Source organism: Crocodylus porosus, unplaced genomic scaffold (genome assembly GCF_001723895.1).
Source record: "Crocodylus porosus isolate Cpor-Errol unplaced genomic scaffold, CroPor_comp1, whole genome shotgun sequence".
Lineage (NCBI taxonomy): Eukaryota > Metazoa > Chordata > Crocodylia > Crocodylidae > Crocodylus > Crocodylus porosus.
The window spans coordinates 67,835,069-67,855,749 of record NW_017728906.1 but is presented as its reverse complement, the minus strand read 5'-3'; the positions used below and the strand labels follow the sequence as shown (position 1 = coordinate 67,855,749).

Sequence of the window (20,681 nt, the reverse complement as noted above, 5' to 3'; positions counted from 1 at the left end):
CTAACCTCCTCCTGGAGCTCCCTCACCTGCACCTCCAGGGCCCTAAGGTGGGCGCCTGCAGGACAGGTGTGGGGGTCTCCAGTCCCTGCCCCCCCAGGCCTTGCTGGGCAGCTCCCTCAGGCTAGGGGGGTGGGGGGCACCAGCCCCACCGTGGGCTCTGTCTGGGTGGAGGCCTGAAGCCCCGGGCAGGCCGTGCCCCCCGGGCAGGGGCCCTGGCAGCACTCCGTGTCGATGCCATCGTATGAGTCACTGAGTTTCTAGCTGAGTTCGGGTCCTCTGGCCCGCGCTAACACAAGTCAGCCTCTGGGCCTCTCCTGCTCCCCCTCCAGCGCAAACACCAGCACGCTGTTTGCGCGGCTCCCTACCGGCTCAGCTAAGAGGGATCCGGGGGGTTTCCCCTCTGGATCCAGCTCAGCTGCGTCAGTCCCTCTGCCCCACTTACCTTAGGGGGATCAGCTGCTGCTGCCCCCGCTGCTGCTTCGTTTGCTTCTGCTGCTCTCGCCTCTGCTCCGTGTCCTTCCTCTCCCTGCTGTGTGTATACTCTCTGTGTATGTAAGACACACGTGTGCCTGTGTCCTTCCTCTCCCCGCTGCTCCTAGCTCCTGAGTTGACAAGGTCAGCCTGGATCACCCTCCTATCCTCAGGCTTTACCCCAGAGTTTGGTGTCATTGGTGAACTTGGCCAGTCCACTTCTGATACCAATGTCCACATCATTAATGAAGATGTTAAATAGTGTTGGCCCAAGGACAGAGCCTTGAGGGACCCCACTGGTCATAGGGCACTACAACAATAGACTTCCGTCAACTACCGCCCTCTGGGTCCGACCACAGAGCCAATTTCCCAGCCAGCAGATCATGATGAAGCCGAGGCCGCAGTTGACCAGTTTTCCCAAGAGGTGATCACGGGATACCAGATTGACGGCTTTTTTGAAGTCAAGATACATGACATCTATCTCCTCTCCCTTGTCCAGGTGATGGGTCATCTGGTCGTAAAAGGAAATGCGATTGGTCAAACAAGACCTACCCGCAACAAACCGGTGCTGGCTATCCCTCAGGATGCTGTCATCGGCCAGTCTGTTAAGAATGGCCTCTTTAATAAACTTTTCGAAGACCTTCCCTGGGATAGAGTTCAGGCTAATGGGCCTGTAGTTTGCCAGATCCACTTTCCTCCTCTTCTTGAAGATAGGCACCACATTGGCCTTCTTCCAGTCCTCAGGTACCAGAGTGTGAGGAGTTCTTGAAGATCCATGCCAGGGGCTGAGCTATGATACCAGCCAGCTCCCTTGAGTACCTGGGGGTGTAAGCTGTCAGGGCTGGCTGAAAGTATCCAGCCTCTCAAGGTGTTCCTTCACGAGGTCAGCATTAATGGAAGGTAAGGAATCATCCTCACTCAGGTGTTCCTGCCCTGTAATGGGCAGGGTCGCTCCATGCGACTGGTAAAAAACCGATGCAAATTACCCATTTAGCAAGTTGGCTTTTTCCTGGGCATCGGTTGTCAGTTGTCCCATCTGGTTTAACAGGGATCTGATGTTTCCCTTGCTTTCCCTCTGTCTCCCCACAAAGCTGAAAAAGGACTTTTTATTGTCTTTGATCCTTGTAGCTAGTTGGAGTTCTGTTGCAGCCCTGGCTTTCCTGGTTTGTTCCCTGCAAGTCCAGACCAGTGCAGAATATTCCTCCCTGGAGGTGGATCCAGTCCTCCATCCTTTGTAGATCTTTCTTTTTAGATGCAGGAGGTCCGCTAATTCCCTGCAGACCCAAGGAGACTGCAGTGCCTTTTTGCTGCCTTTCCTCTGAGTGGACTAGAACTAGGTTGTACATCCAGGATCGCTCCCTTAAGGAGCTCAACCACCTGTCCTGAACTCCCCTCCCCTTTGGGTTGTGGTCCCTTAGGGCCTCACCTACAAGCCTCCTGAGCTTGTCAAAGTCAGCTTTCCTGGAGTCTTGAGTTCTGTATTGCTGGCTGACTTGCCAGCTTTACGGCATATGGTGAAGGTGATCAGCTCATGATCACTGTCACCCAGCTTCCCTTTGGACACCATGAATTGAAGACAGTTTAGAGCAGTGGTCTCCAAAGTGGGGTGTGCAAGATGATCCATTGGGGTATGGGAAGAAAATATTAGAACTTCTATTTATATTTATATAAATATACATATATTGGGGGGGTGTGCTCAAATTTTTTACTGATAGGAGTGCATGATCAGAAAAGTTTGGGGACCACTGGTTTAGAGCAGTATCTTAGAACACTACAAAAATATCAGCGTTCTGATTATTTTATCCTTTAATTGCTGTGCAATGGGTAAGGAGTTGGCTACTGATCTGATTAGATTGGTTGATACTGTCCCATATCCCTCAATATTGAACTTTGAGAAGATAAATAATGAAGGTTATTAACCTATTGCATAACTATGTTCAGCCAGTTCTGAGGACTTTTAATATGCAATAATACTTTTGCATTTCTAAGTCGTAATATTCACTAAAGCCTTTTAGCCAAGTATTTGCATCAACTGCATGTATACCCCAAGTAGGAGTTGTTTACACATGGACTATACAGTGCCTATTTGCATAAAAAGTGTGTAGTTCTAGGCTTAAAACCTCAAAATCTGAGCTCTCCGTGAATGAAAGAAAGGTTAACAGATGCACTGAGATTGTAATTAGCTCCAGGGCAGTGGGAAGGCACGAGTTATTGGCAGAGGAAGAAAGAATCTCTGAAGCATGCATCCCACTTCTGTGCTCTAATCATTGTATTGTATTTCCTTTCAAAGTATATGAATACCAAAGAAGAATGCAATGCTTGTCTTGGTCTTGTGTCAACCTGTTATTGTTCAATGGGGCCTCTTTTTGTGGGGAGTGGGGATTATAATGAACTTGGCCTTTTGAATCTAATAAAGGATAAAAATTTAAGATTATACACTTGGATCAATAAATTATTTTTTCGTGTGTGTGTGTGTGTGTTGGTTACATGGACAAGCTATTCTCCATATTACACGAGTATGTATGTTTGGTTACTTGTTTTAAGTTTTAGACAGCAGGTGGCAACCTCTGGCCCCTGTGCCAGATTCAGCCTGTGAAGAGGGCCAGGATGGCATAAAGATTCAGGTGGCATGCAGCTATGCTAAACCAGCTGTCTCCTCTGCAGTACCCTCTTCCACAGGCCTCCCTGCTGCTCTCTTGTTCCTGTGCCTCCCTTGCAGAGGGGGTGAGTGCTTGTAGAGATGGGAAATGTTAGGCAGCTTGAGTTCTCAAGGGAGCGAAGATTGGCAATCTATGGCAGGGAGATGGGTTGCAAGCTCTCATGTGGTATAGCAGTGTTGCTGCCCCCTGTATTACTCATTACTATCATTCCAAGAATATTTTGTTATGCTTTGTAGTATTTCCCCCCCCCCCGTGTCACTTTATACCTTCTTTTTTTCCCCTTTTTGTAATCGTATATCTTTTATTGGAGAGATTTGAGGGGGGGAGGGCGGGATGCCAAAACACCAAGTCTGTAGCTTTAGAGTTGCTTCTGACCTATCTGAAAGCTATAACATGATACCAGTATCGACTTATTATATTTAAGCTGATCTCAATACAGAATACAGTCAAAGCTGATGTACTTTCTCTTCATCTTCCCCCTCTTTTTTCTCCCACTCCCCCTACCCATCATGATTTGAAAGGCTGATCTTGACAGTTGCTCAAAAATCCTTTTTTTCAGATGCATATGGTCAGAACAAGTGACTGTGTTTTACCTCTTAAATGTTCCTTACATTTTTGGACACTTGATGCAAGTGTTTTTTAGTTTTTTTTACCTTTCTAAACTACTGCTGCTTCTTGCTATCACAGAATTGATCTGTGAGTGGACCTGGTAACGCTATTTTTAAGGATGTCCAGAAGTTCCTATTTTCAGTTGTTTATAACTTTGCCACATCTCTACTGAATGGTTACATTCTGGTTATTCAGGGTAAGCACAAATCTGTTGATATTTCCTTTGATCAGCTGTAGTATACGTTATGCCTTGGAACAGGGACTTGACATTTGGCAGGAGAATAGCCATCGTATTAGTGGCATGGCTTTTTCTTTTCCTATGAAACTGTACATAGACTTGGGCAACCCAAGTATCTGAAATGTTTTAGTTCGAATGCTTGCCGGAGACATGCTAACACTTAAGGTAAAATATCTGGAGATTGTCTACCTTGAGCATGCTCAAGCCTTTAATGATGACAGTACGGTGCATGACATCTTCATATAGCAATGGAGCAATGTACCGTTTTATCCATGGCCACAGCAGGAATGCCAGACTTCCTTGGTAATTTCTGCTTTATTTGAGGGTACATGCAGATGTTTGGGGAGGCTAGATTGTGTTGAAAATGGCCATCTCGTCTAACTCAGTTTGCCCATGTGCAGTCCTTATACTTGGATCCCTACTTTTGCACTTCTGTCGATCTAACTGTACGGAAGAAGTTCAGGACAATTAGATCAGTCTAAAAGTGGCTGAGTCAATCAAAGTGAAATGTACCTCCAAGGTAATCCAACTTAGATTGTGTCCAGCAAGACTGATCTTACTGAACTTGTGCAGCCCCAGGGCTGGGAAAGCCCAGCCACCAGCACCTGCCCCTGGGGCTTCACTTTTCCTACCTGCCTGCTGGCATTGAGCAATTTCTAGCACACACCCAGATGGACAGTCAGCTTTCCCCCCCTCCACCTCCCCCCAATCCAACAGGTCACTTCAGGTGCTGGTTTTACCAGCATTCACTGATGTTGGGACCCAAGGAGTAAGTTGGGGTAGGGGAAGGATGGGAGGGTTGGCTTGCTGGTGGGAAGGGGGTGGTCATCTGGGGATGGGGCAGGTCAGGGGGTAGCTCCTGTTCCTGGGGAGTGTGGAAGAGAGCCTCCCAACCCCCCTGCAAGCCTCCCTGATCCTGCCAACCCCTGTGCAGACCCTGCCTCCTCCCTGAAGCCCCCTGCATTCCAATAACTTGATCTACCCTCCCCCCAACCTCCCTAAATGTCTGTAAATGTCTTATCCATGATTTTTCTGATTGTGTCTGGGCAATAGACTGGGATGTTTAAGACGTCTGGTATGGGGGGGGGGCGTTGTGCTAGATGACTGCTATGAATACAGAGGAGAAAGCAGCCCTATTTGAATGTGATGGGAAAAGACCAGTGAGATGAGGAATATTGAAAGGGTAGGGAAGAAGAACTGAGTCTGTTCTCGGAGTACAGGAGAGACTATGAATGGGAAAGGTAGATTGGCACTGAAGTAGCATTCTCAGAGTAGGAGACCAGGACTGGTTTGAGAAGTCAGAGGTGCCTGGCCTTGGGGACTGCATAGGCAAGGAGAACAGGTTTGGGGTGATAGACTGGGGTGCAAAGGAGATGGGACAGGGAAAGTTGGGCTGAGGTAAAAGGGGTCATGCTTGGAGGGAGTAGAGAGATTCCAGTAAACGATTCTTTCTTTGAGTGCAGGGAATGGAACACAATGTCCCAGAACCTCACCATTATTTTGCTATCAGCCTGTCTGTGAAACTCGCTGGCAAAAATGTCTGTTCTTCCTCTAATGCTAATCTGCAGGGGGGATGACAACCTACTACTACTGTTAAGTTCAAGTGCTTTAAGTCTCTGTGGTGTGTGCGGTGCTTTCAACCCTGATGATGACCAGCTTAAATCCAGTATAATAGCATTAACATTTTCTTTTTGCTTTTTTAAAGTAAAGAATTCTGTCTTGTGAACATTTGCCCTGTGAGTAACTTGTAAGAAGATTGGGGATGGTTCATTCATTGGCTTTATTGTTCTTTGGGCCAATTAAATGAGAGTGCTGTAGCACTGCATGATTATCCGGTTTGCTCTTTTTCCTTTATCCATTTAAATTGGATTTAGCTTTGGAATCTAATGGGTGGATGGGTAGTGGAAATGGGGGTCTGATACTGGAGTATTGCAATACAGTACAGTGACTTGTAGCAAAACAGCAATGTAAAAGGAGGAAGAGGGGAAATAAAGAAATTCATACAAACTCTCACACAAAGAAGAAACACTTGGCCATTTTAAGAATGTTTTGAGAGTTGATGAGCAATGATAAAATTGTTACACTTGTATTTTAAAGCCTTGTGTGAATTGAGAATAGTGTGGTAAGCCACAGCAGGGAAATAAATTAAAATTTTATAAAGCTACTTAAATACAGATGTCATAACCAAAGAAATGAATGGTGTGTAGGCAGCTAAAATTATTTCAGTGTTGTAGTTTTTTACATGGTTTTAAGTGACTTAATAATCCTGCCCTCCTTTGGAGATCATGAGGGGCATGATATTAAAAATATCTCAGTGTTAAATTGAACAACAGTTTGACCTATATCTTACTTGTACAGAATAAGTATTGCTATCAAAGTTGGCACAGACCTTTTCTTGATGCAGGTAGAGAAGTGAAATTTAGATAAACTGCCCATTTGACATTTCATAATAAGCTAATTATGAATGAATTAATTCACTGTAAAATGCATGTTTCAAGTGATAGGACCATGGAGATCTCTTAGCTTTTTAAAAAAAATCTGTCTTGCAAACTCAGAATTGTATTAATTCTAGAATTATTTCTCTTGTTCTAGAAATTTTAAATGATTCACTAGCCGAATCTTATTTTTCTCAGTGTAGAGATTGGTGAAAGTGTAAGAGGGGAAGACGTGTATATCATTCAGAGTGGCTGTGGAGAAATAAATGACAACTTGATGGAGCTCCTTATCATGATAAATGCCTGCAAGATTGCATCATCATCTAGAGTGACTGCAGTTATTCCATGTTTTCCATATGCCAGACAAGATAAAAAAGATAAGGTAGGTGAAATGTATTTCATTAAGAAAAACTGTATCAACCTGTATATAACTACTCCCACTGGCATGTTTGAAGATGATAAATAAACTTCCCTAAATATTCATGGTGTAGACGAACATAATACTTGAATTGTTCCAAGAGTGCGACTGATTTTTGGAAACTAGTTCAAAATTGTCCTGCGTCAGGTGTGTACATAAAACAGAGGTAAGTTCCAAGTGGAAGGGTCAAGTCAGACTGCCAGCAAGAGGTGGTAGTGAGTATGCAACCCAGTTGCAATATCCTACTCCTCCTTCTCACAAACACTGAGTTGAAGACTGATGCTTTCTAGCTTTTTAAAGAAATTTTGTGGTGGTACCCTGACTGAGGCTACCCAGAGGTGTATGTATAGGATGACGGTGCTGCTTTGAATCCCTGCTTCTTAGTTGCTGATGGGGTCCATGTTCTGGAGTTGCCAGAATTTTTGTGGCGTTTAAGAGCACTTTCCCTTCAAGCTGATCATCAGTTTTGCTGAAGTTTCTGGAAATTGATGTTGGTGTTGTACATCCCAGGCTGATTTGGGAATGATGGGGTGGCCAAGTTTGGGGAAGGTGGCTGCCTGGACTATGTGCCTGGGGACTTGGGACAGCTCAGTTTTTTAAGGAGGTGGCAACTTCATTCTGTTTGTGGTAGTGGAGCTCTTGAGTACCCTCTGCTTGGGGCTCCTGGCCCATAGGGTCACAGGACCAGGGATCCAGGCAACCCTCCAAGTTGACCACTTCTCACCTCAAATAAGCCTGTGATGCATGAAAACCTAGTTAGTTGCCACCAATGGAAGGAAATTGACCAGCTTGTTAGAACTGGCAGAGAGCTGCCTCCACAGTTTTCAGCCAGGGACACTGCAGTCAAATGCAAGCAATAGTTTGGGGCACTCCAATTTTTTGCTGTGTAATAGAGCAGTCAGTTACGGGATGGGGGTGGAGAAGCAGGAGCATTGCAGCATGGGGTGCCTGGAGGACCAGCTAGACACTAGTCGTGGAAAGCTTTTTGTACACAGTCAGTTCTTAGAAAATCGGTAATACTTGATTACCCAGGCATACTTTTGAAATGTTTCACTTGATTTTTAAATTGCTGTTAACTGGCTTGTATGTTTAGACACTTGGAGTGCCTGAAGCCCATGGAGGGAGGCTGCTCTGAAGTACTGTAACTGCAGCATGTTGGATTAGATGCAATTAATTATATCTACCAGTGTGCGCTAATTGATGCGTTCAAGCAGCGTCTGTCTCATGTACCAGCATTCCCATGCTGAAAAATGGCAGGGGGAGGGGAAGTAGTAATTTTCCCAAGCAACTTTTATTCTATGTAGTGGAGCTAAAGGTACAGAGGAATTGGGAAATGAAGGCGAGATTTTTGTTGTTGTTGTTGTCTCGCAGCTTCAGAATGCATTGACATTCTGTTTGCTTTGTTCAAAATTGTGGTTAGCTGATTATAATTTTTTTTAAGCAAGTGGACCAATAAACATCCTTCTTGATTAAAACAAGGTAACATACTCCCCTTAAGCACATTTCTGGAAGCATTAAAATGTCAAAATTCTCGTGTTCCAGTCAAGTTACAAATAATTCAATTGTTACAGAAGGGCTATTCTGATGAGGATATTCTGTGTTTGGAGGTGCCATCTAAGGATCTAGGTAATAACTAGAATCTGACATTAGGTAATGAAAGATCTAGTTTCTAATCCCAACTTTTTTGGGAATGCCATGAAATTTTTCTCATCCTGGGGCAGTTGTTTCATACCTCCGAGCTCTTGTTTCCATATTGATAAAATGTCAAGCATGTAATTTTTTTCCATTCTTTATAAAACAACCTTGGTATCTGGCTCTACAAAAGGTCTTATTATTAGTCAGGGTAACATGTAGTCTAGGCCATAGTAGAAGTGCTCATAGCATGGGCCTGTCAGGCAAAATCTGCTAAATACCTTGTCACAAGGACGTGAAAAAGGACATGAAGTCTGAAATAGACTGGGCATTTGTCTGCATTGCAAACATCTATGTGGTGTAACTTACTTGAATTGGCTTGGGTACTAGAAGCAGTTTTGCCCCAAGAGCATGGAGCTCTGTGTGGGTTGTTTTTTATCTTGAGCACTGTGCTGCTATGTTTACATTTACTTTCAGGATATGACCCAAGTTTCAATTAACTAGGTTGGGTACCAGAAGCCTAGTAGATGCTGCCTAGAGTACAACAGTTTATTTTCCCCGGTTTCTCCATGCTGCTATTACTAGGCTTCTTTGGGGACCAATCTAGCTTGTTCAAAGCAAGTCCAGATATCTCTTAGGTATGTTGCAGTCTGCACTATAGACTTGCTCAAAGTATTATGTTAATCTTCAGAGTCCATGGTAAGATTAGCTTGTGCAGGCTGCTGCAAATGAGCCTTTGAGATAGGTTTGGAGTTCTGCTGCTGGAATCTTATTTCTTTCGCTTTCTGGAAGGGGTTCCTGGAGCCTTGATTAGGTGTCAGGTTTTTATATAAATCCTAATACAGAAGTGATATTTATTAGTCGGTTTATCTTAATGAAGCTGTGTGGGGAAATTTTTTGAGTTCTATTTTAGATGGTTTATTTTATCTAGGATATGATGCCAGTCCTGTAGGTATAGCAGGGGTGGACAATTTCTTTCTGCTGGAGGGCCACTTAACGAATTGTGGTGAGGTGTCAAGGGCTGCAAGGGTAGCCCCAACTCTTGACAGGTGCCCCACCCCACTAGTCACCATCTTGGTACCAGAAGTCCCACCCCCTTTGCTACCAGAAGTCTCTCCCCTTGCCCAGGAAGTACTCCTTTTGGAAGGGGGGGTTTGCTTGCATATTCTGTGTGTGGTGGTAGGGAGGTACATGTTGGGGGATGTGGAGTGTATGTGGCTGGGGGGTGGGTGTGAATGTGCAGGTTGTGTGTGGGGGGGGGACAGTATTGGGGGGTGTATATGTGGGTATAGTGTGGGGTGTAGGTGGGCTGGGTGTGTGCATGTGGGGGACTTTCCCCTCTCCCTTGCTCAGCTTCCCCCATCACCTGCTTATTATGATGTATCTGAGCCTAGCCCATCCACAAGCAAGAGGTGGGGTAGGGGCAGGGCAGCCAGCACTACCTGTCTGGCTTACAGCATGCTGCAAAGGGTTGGGAAAGCAGCTGCTGCCAGTGGGTGTGCAGTAAAGGAAGCTGAGGGGCGGAGCCAAGCCTGATACTGTTGGCTTTCTTGGTCTCTATCCCAAGCCTGTCTGGCGAGGCTACAGCCAGGCCCACATTGGATCCTGCTGTGGCTGCTGCTCCCTGCCCCACTTGCCTGTCCCACACCTGCCGGGCAGGGCTTTGTGAGCAGCTGAGCTCCTTCACTGCCCCCCGCCCCCCTTGCAGTCTGCTTGCTCTGCTCCCCTCGACACTGTAGCTCCCTTTCCCCGACTGCAGTTCCTCAGCCAGCTGCAGCAGCCATGCTTGGAATCTATATCCACTGGCCAGGGCTGTGGCCCTCTGGGAAAGACGTGGAGCACAGCACATGCTGCCCCAGGCAGGAGTGGGCAGGACTCGGCCCCATGTGGAGAGGCAGCTGCTAGCTGGGCTGGATACAGTTAATTGGTGGGTGCCTGCCTGTGGGCCAGGTCGAATTAGCTGGCAGGCCAAATTTGGCCTGTAGGCCATTTTTTGCCTGCCCCTCGGCTATAGGCTAAGTTGACAGACAACCAGTGTAGTCTGAATAGTTACTTGGATGTTCTAGATCCTGGCTCTGAACTCCTGAAGGTTTGAACCATATCAGGTCTTAGAAGCTTATTCCTTTATGCATTTATTGAGTTACCTGGAAAACTTTGCTAGGTTTCCTTGGAATTGAGTGTCCGCTTAGTGCACATGTGCATTCTAGATTTACAACTTTAGAAATTGTTTAAATCTCCTTTTGGTTTTCTTCGTGGTGCTTGTGTTGCAAATAACTTGTCCAGTGTTGTGCTTTATTTTAATGAAGGCAATATAATAAACTCCTTAAAGGCTATATAGCCTGTACTTCACTCTTTTTTTTTTTTTTTTTTTTGCCTTCACCCATTTTAGAGGCTATTAACGTACATCCTCTGTCTGTAGGGTGTTGCATGATGTGGGTTTTTCAGGTCTTAAAGTAATCTTCCTCTAACTTTGGTAGACTAGTGAACAACTTTTAAATAGCAAATAAATTATCTCCATAATGAAATGCTATTAAGTAGGCAGGAATTTTTATTACCAACTTATGGAAATTGACAGTGGATGCTTTAAATTCCTTTAATAAACTGCTTTGTTAAATGTAGTAATTCATTTCAGAGATCTTAGGGTCAACTTCAAACCTTGCATAGAGTGCCTGCTTGGTTCACTGTGGCTTCTTGCATCTGCAACTGTTGAACATATAAAAAGATGTTACATAGTTAGGAATATAAGGCAACTTAACTACTACCAATTCCTAGAATTTAGACAGTGTTCCTTAATCTGTTGTACCTGCGTCACTGGAGTTTTTCTCGCCAGAACTTAATCAAATTACATACTCAGTTTGAAGTGGTAAAGCATGGGCACTTGTGTTAACGTCTTCCTGGCTTGAATTTCACACAGTCTTTTTGATATTCTAAAGTAGCCCATAAAGGCTGATTTGGGCTTATCCCAACATCAAAAATGTAGGCACTATGAGAGAACCTTATGTTTCCGCTATCTTAAACAAATGCTGATCATTCCCCCACTTTTTAAACAAAAAAGAAAGGGGGGGGGGCGAAAAAAAGAAGAGACAAAAGAAATTCTTTATAATTCTTCAGGCTGGCATCTTGTTGATGCCTTATGTGTGTGTTTTATAGGAGACCCCAAGAGAAAATAAATAATACAGGAAACTTTGCCTCAGTTACTGAACTAATGTCCGATCATAGTATTGACTTGCCTTAAGGGTTCATCTTAATAGACATGAAAGGATTTGCTGACTACTGCTACACTTTCTTCCATATCAATTATGTTCTACAATACGTATAACAATATAGTATCTGCATATATTGACTGTAAATGTGGCGAAGGGGTGTGCGCATGCCTGCACTAAGTTGTTCTAACTTTGAATGCAGAGTTTGTAAATTTGTTTGGAATCTGTTTTAGTTGAGTGGCACCTAATAATAATAGTTAATAACTGTAATTCCCAAAGGCCTTCAGACGGCTATCACATGCTCATACCTTATGGTCAGACTGAGAAGTTTTGTGCTTTCCTATGCGTTTTCCAGTCTCAGCTTGAAAATGTTCTTTGTATCACAAATAACTTCCTGTTTGTTCAGTACAAATGTTTTATGGATCTGAACAGATGATGACAGGATTTACCTGGCTAATTCCAGAAAGTTGCCGGTAGAAACCTTTATAGTGTCTTACTTTAGACAACATTATTTTAAAAGCTTTTCTGCCTTTTGAATTTTTGATGCTAAACTTTCAGATGCTGCTGCCTTGTAAAGCAAGTGGCTTCTTAATGCTATGAATTCTATAGTACAGGCTTGGGAAGAGGGGACGTTACTAGTGAAAGGGAAACCCCCTTTTCAGGCTCCTGACCAAAAAACAAATAGCAAAGGTACTTGTGAAACTTGGATTCAAATGGAAGGAGTGAAAATAGCATTTAGGGGACTGAGAGAAGACATGAAAGCTGAAATCAAATCCTGACAGCTGGGAACAAAACTTGTATTGAAACCTTTTGTTTTTTCCAAAATACCTTGAAGCTGAACTGAAAAATGCCCAGTCTGAGCAGTCAAACCAAGTTGACTAGGTGACCAGAAATATGGATTATCATGGCCCAAAAAGTTTATAATAAAACAAGAAAGATCCAAAAAGCTTTGGCCAACTTTTATCTTACTAAGAGATGAACTGCTGCGGTGACTTCTAAGATGCTGTAAGATCACCTACTTTACAGGGGTTACAGACCACTCTGGAAGCCTGATGCCGGAAAGCAGAATTAACGCCTGACTGCCAGCTAGAGAAGTAGGTGGAAATATAGTAGTTTTAGCTTGATTAATGTAAAGGGCAGAAGATGAAGAAGATTTTTATAAGTTCATTTTGGTGGGGTGGTTTTTATGATGATGGTGCTGTGGAACCACCTAAGTGCTATTGATCCAAAGTAATTTGGGCAGGTCAGGGTTAGAACCATAGAAATCCCACTTGAACCAATGAAGGATATGGGACTTGTGTTCTTGTTGGTACTTGGTTATGCCACAGTAATAAATTGGTAGTGACCTAGCTTGACCTAATTTTGCACACTAAGATTGGTAATTGAGCAGAGGTGCTTTGGAGCTGGAGGGATTTTTACAGGGACTAAATAACCTCTTTGCAGTAACTGGGCAGATGAGAATGTAGCTGCTAGCAAATAAGTGTGAAGGTGATTTGCCAGTAGTATAACACATACTAACTTTTTTCTAATTTTTATATGGGGGGAAAAAAAGGAAATTGCTTTAGGAATTTTCATCTAAGGTTAAAGTGTTCTAAAGTTCCTGAAGTGCTTAGCGCACTGAGTTTCAATGATGGTGCTGTGGCATCCTTGGATGCCGTAAGATCCTTTTTGGTGGCATGTAGTATTAGAACTTGTAGGTGTGCAATCCTCATTCCTTCTTAAAATCTCTGGATTTACCTTGTGAATCCATAGTGTCCAAAACATTCTGACCTCTTATGGTCTTCCTGAGTTCTTTGCAACAGGTGTATTGTGCTCTTTTTTTCCCCGTAGTTACAAAACAAATGAAAGCTAAGAGCTGGCATTAAAGCTGTCTCCACTGAATCTAGCGTTAGTCCCATGCTCTGGATCCTGTGGAGTTTTGATTTGGACACTGCTGGTCTATTCAAAACAAATCCATTTCAATTCCCAGTTTCCACCAGATGGAGCTGTTGCATGCAGACCTATCAGTTCTCTTCTTTGTGTGAGCAAGAAAGTTCTCTTTTGGAGTGTGAGCAAGAAATCTCTACTAATTTTGATATCCCATAGTCCTCTTAACAGGAGAATCCACTCTGCTTTATTTTTTGTATTTGGAGACCCTTTTAAGAACCGAGTAAGTTCAGTGTGTATGAATTGTGGTGTCAGGAAATTGGTGTTGCCTGAGAGCTGGCTGAAATCTTAAAAATGATGACCTTCCTCCCCCTTTGTAAGTAGTAAAAAAAGGAATAAAAAAGGTCTTCCAAGTTTTCTGAGGTAATAAGCAGATCAGAACAGTGAGATCCAGATACAAAAGAAAGTATAACTTCTTTAGGTTAGTGTATTAGCAAAAAGCTCCACTGAAAGTCTAAGTTAGTAAGACTGTTTAGGCATAGAGTGCTCTGAAATAATTGCGTTAAAGGGCCTTCACTTCACTGTTTTCTTCCCTTCCTCCTAGTTTTGTCACCTATATATCCCATTGTCTCATTCAGTAACTTTACATAGTAGTACTTTCTTGTTTTGCACTGAGATTAACAAGTGATAACAGGTTGGGATATTGCAGAAAATGTAAAGGAAAAATCTCTATGTATCAAATCTAAGCTTTAGTCTACTTTTATCACCTTTTTCCAGCTCTTTTAATACATGTTGGCTTGTTTCTCAGAGTCGTGCTCCAATCTCGGCAAAACTTGTTGCCAATATGCTGTCAGTTGCTGGGGCTGACCACATCATCACCATGGACTTGCATGCTTCGCAAATACAGGTAATTACAGGTTCTTGTTGTTTGTGGCTAGGAATTTCACTGAGTTTGAGATGGGTTAATTCTTTCTTCATAGACTGCATTAGGCTTATTTCTTTTCACAGCAGCGAGCACCTTTTTGAAAACATAATTCTGATACTTGAAGATGTTAGTGGGAGGGAGTTGTGGAAGGACATTTATACCAACAATGTTAAAATATGCATTCTGCTGCAAAATGCAATGGAGAAATTGCAGATCAAGAAGTAGCCCAACAGGTCACAGCTAGTCTCTTCTAGATAGAGAGTAACCCTGATCTAGGTAGTATATTTGCCATCATCAGCACTTTTAGTTCAGAGTCTGAGGTTTTTCAGTAGGTTTTTGGAGCAACTTTTTAAAGTGTACCAGAGATCCCAATAGACCGTATCTAGTGCAATATTTTTTCAGTATTTTTGCTACTAAAATAATTCAGTTCTTGCACATTAATCAAGAAGCAGAGATTTGGCTTGTTGAAATAGTAAAGTATAAACTTAAAATATGACATTCTTAACTTTTTTTTGTTTTATTGAAAGGAGTCTTAATATGTAGCCTCAGACGTGGAGTAGGTGTTGGCTGCATGTACTCCTTGAAGTGGGGTTCAGAATCTTTTTTCTTGTACTCTAGCACATTTTTTTCCAGTGGCGGAAGGCAATGAGGTCCCGAAGCTATTCTTTAAAAATCTTAATTTTGAATAGATATTAATTTGTAGGTTAATCTTCTTTCTGTATTCTTACACTTTTCTCCCCCACTTCCCCTCCCCTCCCCACCAGTAACAAAAACAAAAACCAAAAGCCCTGCTACTCCCTGGCTTTATACTAGGAAGTCACCTGTGATCTTTGCTCCTCTTTATCTTGCTTATAGATGGGATTTTTAAAGTCAGTAGTTTGCACTTTCTAGTGTTGGCCTAATTGTGCTCCCACCAAAGTTTTCTTCTCCATTAAAAGGGGAATTAGACCAAGGTGGAGCACGCTTTGAAAATTTACCTTAGGTGTTTAAAACTGGTAAAGACTTCAAAATTTTCCCTTGCGTATGGGGGTGGGGTTTTTTGTTTTTTGGGGGGGTTTTTTGGTTTGTTTGTTTTTGTTTTTGTTTTTTTAAGTTGCCAGCAAGGAATAATGGAGAGTTAATATACACTGATAAACTATTTTTCTGTTTTGGGCTCTAGGGTTTCTTTGATATTCCAGTGGATAACCTGTATGCAGAACCTGCAGTGTTGCAGTGGATTAAAGAGAACATTTTGGAATGGAGAAACTGCATCATAGTTTCACCTGATGCAGGTGGAGCGAAAAGGTAGTATGTAAGCAGTCAGTTTCTACTGAGTTCAACTACCAATATACATGACTTTTTGTAGTTTTGTTGTAAGTGGTATGAAGCATAGGTTGCAAATGCTGATGGCTTCCAATTCCGTTGTAATGAGACATTTATTCTTCCAATGCTGCTTGCCTTTAGTAATAATTAAGAACTTTCTTCACTCCTAAGGAAAATCTTTTTTTCTTGTTCCCTGGTTATGACCTTATTAGCAGAGTCCCTTTACAGGAGGGAAGAGGTTTTTTCTAGTGCGTGCTTCCTTAGCCTAAGTGCTGCACTTCCTGCTTGGCTCTGGAGCTGCCTAGGCATCCATTCTCTTTTAAAGCATATGGCTTGCCCTCATTTACCTGCTAGAATTTAGGTAAGAGCTTACTTGTGTCATCTTTCTTTTGTAGAGTGGTTGTAATTCCTTCTGGGAATCACTGGCTCAAGTTGTGTGCTATGCATCTCAGAACATCAGTTTGAAAACATGACATGAGTTTTTTTGCTTTATGTGGTATTGGGAGGATGTAGAAGTGCCAGACTTGCACTGTTACTTCACTCCTTAGCATCTCTCATTGAGCATGTTGCCTTTTACCAGTTCTGACGGTCAGATGGATGCCAGAGTACAGAATACTGTATAAAATGTGTGCCATATCGGGTGGAACACTTCTCAGACAAAAGTGGTTAGTCATGCAACTCTTGAAACTGGAAGAAGACTCTTAGGCCTCTACCTCCTCCTAGCTTTCTGTCAGTGGAGAAGGGATTGCAGCAGGTATTAGGTTTTCTGGTCCTTTCACTACTAGTGGTCAACTGCCCTAAAGTGATTTCTGTCTAAAGCACCATGTTTTGTAATGAGTGGTGTTACTGGAACCATATCTGGGGGGGAAATATCCTAATGATGTAAAGAAACCGGCAGATGTTTATTTGGGTACAGCATTTCCTTCCTGAACTCTTTTTAATAGAAGGTCCACTGAACTAACACTAGGAGTAATAGAAGTGACTGAAAAGTAAACAGAATGTTTTGATTTTAAACATTCATGTGTTCTGCGTAAGTGGAGATGGGTTGTTAGCTGTGTTCATCTGAAGTCAGACAGAAGACAAGGTCAAGATGTACCTTTTTATAGGCTACTTGAATCGGATGCATAAGCTTTTATGCGCAAGAGCTCACTTCATTATTAGATGCTGCTTTCTGCCTGTTCCCTTCGTGGATCTGGAAGTATTACAGCGATAGAAACAATTTCATGCACGATCTTCAAAGTTTGGAAAATCTGGGTTCTGGCTGTTCCACTTCTTCTTTACTTGTTTTCCTATTGGCTGTTTACCCTATAAAAGGAATCTTATCAGTACAGTAAGGCATGAAACTCCTCTTGATACTTAATGCTTCTGAGTAAACAGGTGTATGTATTGTGGAAAACAGCACTGAGACAAAATGTCAAACCACTAACCTTTTCTAATTGCTGCTTTCTGATTTTTTTTTTTTTTTTTTTAAGTCACTTTTTAGATTTAGTTTCTGTAGGAATTTTTTAAATATAATAATGGTTCACCATTGTTCTGTGTGGTGTATGAATAGTTTGTACTTGGAAGATTGCTTTCCGTCTGCTGACTTTATCAATCTATGAGTGTTTATTTTTAGATGCTTTGGGAAGACTTGAGAGTAATTTTTAATGGAAGGTACAGTACGGAAAAACAATTCAAAAGTATTACTCTGATAGGAACATATTATGCAGTGATTGGAATTTTTAAAGTTGTTTGTTTAGTGTTTTTAATGGAGCTCAGACTGGCCAAAAAGGTCACTCTGAGTGTTTTAGGAAATCTTTACTAATCAATACTGACCTGTAAGTAAATGTTAGTTAGTTTTCAAGTGGTAAGCAGTAGAAAGGTCAAACTGGAGTAAATAAAGACCTGACTGCTGTGCCAACATCTAGGTAACAATACTACTGGATTTTATTTTTTTAAATTCCTGGTGTCTGTAATTTTCAGCTGAATGAGACCTTAGTCTTTTCGTATCTGCAGAATTGAGGCTATTTCTGTAGGAACTATCTAGTAGTATTCTTAAATGCTTAAGTGGTGATACAAGACTGAGTACCTGAATTGTTCATGTGTATATCACTTGACATTACATATGTCAATCTCAGTCCTAAACTCTAATTTGTATGCATCTCATCTAAAGTGCAACATCTGTCTTCAAAATAGGATGTCTTTAACCAGTCAAAGTTGGTAATACCCATAAGTAATTCAAATGGTCAAAAAAAGCTAAACATTAGCTAAAATATTAAATATGTTTGCCTTTCCTAACCATACTCCTTTTCTTCCCAATTGAATATCCTTCTTAGTCCCTATCCCTTGCCCACCAGCAGTCCTGAAGGAAAAAAACATTTTCTTGAAAACAGAAGATGCGGTGGTATCTGAACTCCCAAAGAGAAGCTTTTTCTTCTCATAGAAGCAGTTTGAGAAGAGTTCAAGCAGCATACCTGTCATCTATTCATATCTGCAAGGGGGGGCTACAATATGACAAAGGCCAAAATCTGTTTGGAACAGTGGTCTGTAAGCAGCTTTTGTTTGACTCATAAAGGAGTTCCTTTGCCTTTTAATGATACTTTTTATAGCTAAAGCTTATTTAATCTGCTTTTATAATGTAACTATAAGTAGACACAACTTCAGAAGTTCAGTTGCATTGCAGTTTGCATTGTCTGGGACACTGGAGGGGTAGTAAGTAGTAATTAACCTATATTTTTCCCAGTAAAAAGTGTATCACGTGGGATCTTTTGCTAGCAGAGTAACAAAAGCATGTTCTTTCAATCATCTGAAAAAGAATAATGGATTACAAATACTGCTAACTGCTCCAATTCTGGCTAAATTCTTGCTGGCCTTATCGCATGTGTTTGTTTGGATGAAGGCCTTTTTTTGTAAGCAAGAAGTTTAGTGCCAAAAAAACAAACTCAACCCTCGAAAATGTTTAGAATGAATTTTCAGTGTTTTTAAGATGCTCTGTCTAGAAGACCCATTGATTAGCAGAGGGCCAGCTTTGTTACTAATCACTTCTGTACTTCTAGCAAATGACTTTTGCTCTTAAATATAAGCATTGCTACAATGCACGTTTTACAAACATATATGTTTTTGATTCTTTCTTCCAACAGGGTTACGTCAATAGCTGACAGATTGAATGTGGAATTTGCTCTTATTCACAAGGAAAGAAAGAAAGCTAATGAAGTGGACAGAATGGTCTTGGTTGGTGATGTGAAAGATAGGGTAGCTATTCTTGTTGACGACATGGCTGACACATGTGGCACAATTTGTCATGCAGTAGACAAGTAAGTATAGTTATAAACTGGCCCTAGTCCCCACCATATAGGCATGAGTATATTGTAAGCAAACCTAATTGGATCATGCACGCTTCCAAGTCAGCTTAGTCTAGGTAGTGCAATCAGTGTCTAACTCCAGATAAGTAAGGCATAATTGCAGGGTCAGACTGCTTCACTAATGCCCTTCTTAGGCTGCTATCCACAGCCCAAAATGAGGAGCTGGAACTTTCCAATTTCTACCTGCTACCTTCTGCCCTCCGTCTGCTTGTTTAAAATCACAGTCCTGGACTTGTAGCTAAACTGGACACCTTGGCCTCTAGTGTAGAGATGCTACAGCAAGAAAACAAGGAGTACAGGCTTTGGCAAAGGAAACCTTTGGCAAAAGTAACTTCTGTAGCTCTCAAGAAGTAAAACTCTGAAAGTAATAAATATGCACCTTCCAGTCTTATTATTTTCATTGAATCCAACATGTTGCCAGAGCTTTAGGCTGGGCATAATCCATTCTGTAAGTGCTGCTTGCCTGTGGGGATGAAAAACTGAATAGAGCTGAACCAGCTCTTCAGTAATCTGGTCTTTCTGCTGTATGTTCAGTGACGAAAAGGCTCTACCATGCCAGTTATATTTTGACACATACACACTTCCAGGATAGTAGTTGAAGTCATTGGGACTACGTTTTGCATAATTTAGGTGTTTATGGAATAGGGGCTTCAGACTAAGCTCTTTAGAACAGAACCATCTCTTGCTATATTTGTACTACATCTTGGAACACCCTATTTAAAAATCTGATCATCTGCTATTACAGTACAAATAAAAATAAGCATAGGTTGAAAAACATTTTCAGTAAACATTCTCAGCGTACAACAGGGAATACTAAAAAATTCTTTCTCTGCTACCTTACAGCAAATCCGAGTTTCTCTTTGGGTCTCCATCTTATACTCTGTATCAGAGCTAGAAAATTGCTGGCATTTCAGGGCCATCTCCTACTTGGGCTTCCTCTTCTTTTTTTTTTTGCCTGTTCCAGTTTTTGTAGTAGTCCTTGTATAAAACATCAGTTTCCCATACCTGGAACTAAGAAAGGAAAGTTAGTCAAAACCTGTAACCTTTCCTGCTTGTCTGCAGTTGTTTGTATTCTGCCTTATTTTCATTTTCCATGCTTCCTTCACTTTCTTTTTAGTGTCAGCAGTACACTAAAATCACATACACTACAGATCATGCCTAGTTACCTAGGCTTTTTAGCGCAAGACCTTTTTTGTGGGGAGAGGAATCGGAGATCCATGGCCATTTCACTCTTGTCATGTAATCACTCATGCAAGTTGTGGTGATTTGACTACAGCCTTTCTAGGTAGTAGCAGTAAAGCTACTGCACCATGGCAACTCAGTCTTTCCACCATTCTGTTGTTGCGTTATAAGAAGCTTGTATTGCTCGGGAAGCAACTTCAGCAGGGAATTGCTGCTAGAATTGACCCTTCTATTGAAGGTTGTTATAAAACTTCAGTTTAATGTTTCTTTTGAGTCCTGGGCTGGCATTAATCTGTGTCCAGATATAGGAGGAACAAAGCACATGTTACAGCAACTTATGAATGTTATAGTTTCACAGTTTGTAGGGTCGGAAGGGACCTGAGCAGATCATCTAGTCCG

The 20,681-nt window shown here is 42.0% G+C and overlaps 1 protein-coding gene across 2 annotated transcripts in view; it reads left to right on the top strand.

Annotated features, from left to right (window-relative positions):
• PRPS2 (phosphoribosyl pyrophosphate synthetase 2) overlaps nt 1–20,681 on the top strand; it is a 32,874-nt gene that overhangs the window by 8,223 nt on the left and 3,970 nt on the right. The window contains exons 2-5 of one of the 2 annotated variants that reach the window (XM_019529323.1): nt 6,612–6,795; nt 14,341–14,439; nt 15,617–15,741; nt 18,879–19,052. In XM_019529323.1, the coding sequence (XP_019384868.1) occupies nt 6,612–6,795; nt 14,341–14,439; nt 15,617–15,741; nt 18,879–19,052 (582 nt within the window). The remainder of the gene's footprint in view (nt 1–6,611; nt 6,796–14,340; nt 14,440–15,616; nt 15,742–18,878; nt 19,053–20,681) is intronic. The other variant, XM_019529324.1, reaches the window with a different exon arrangement.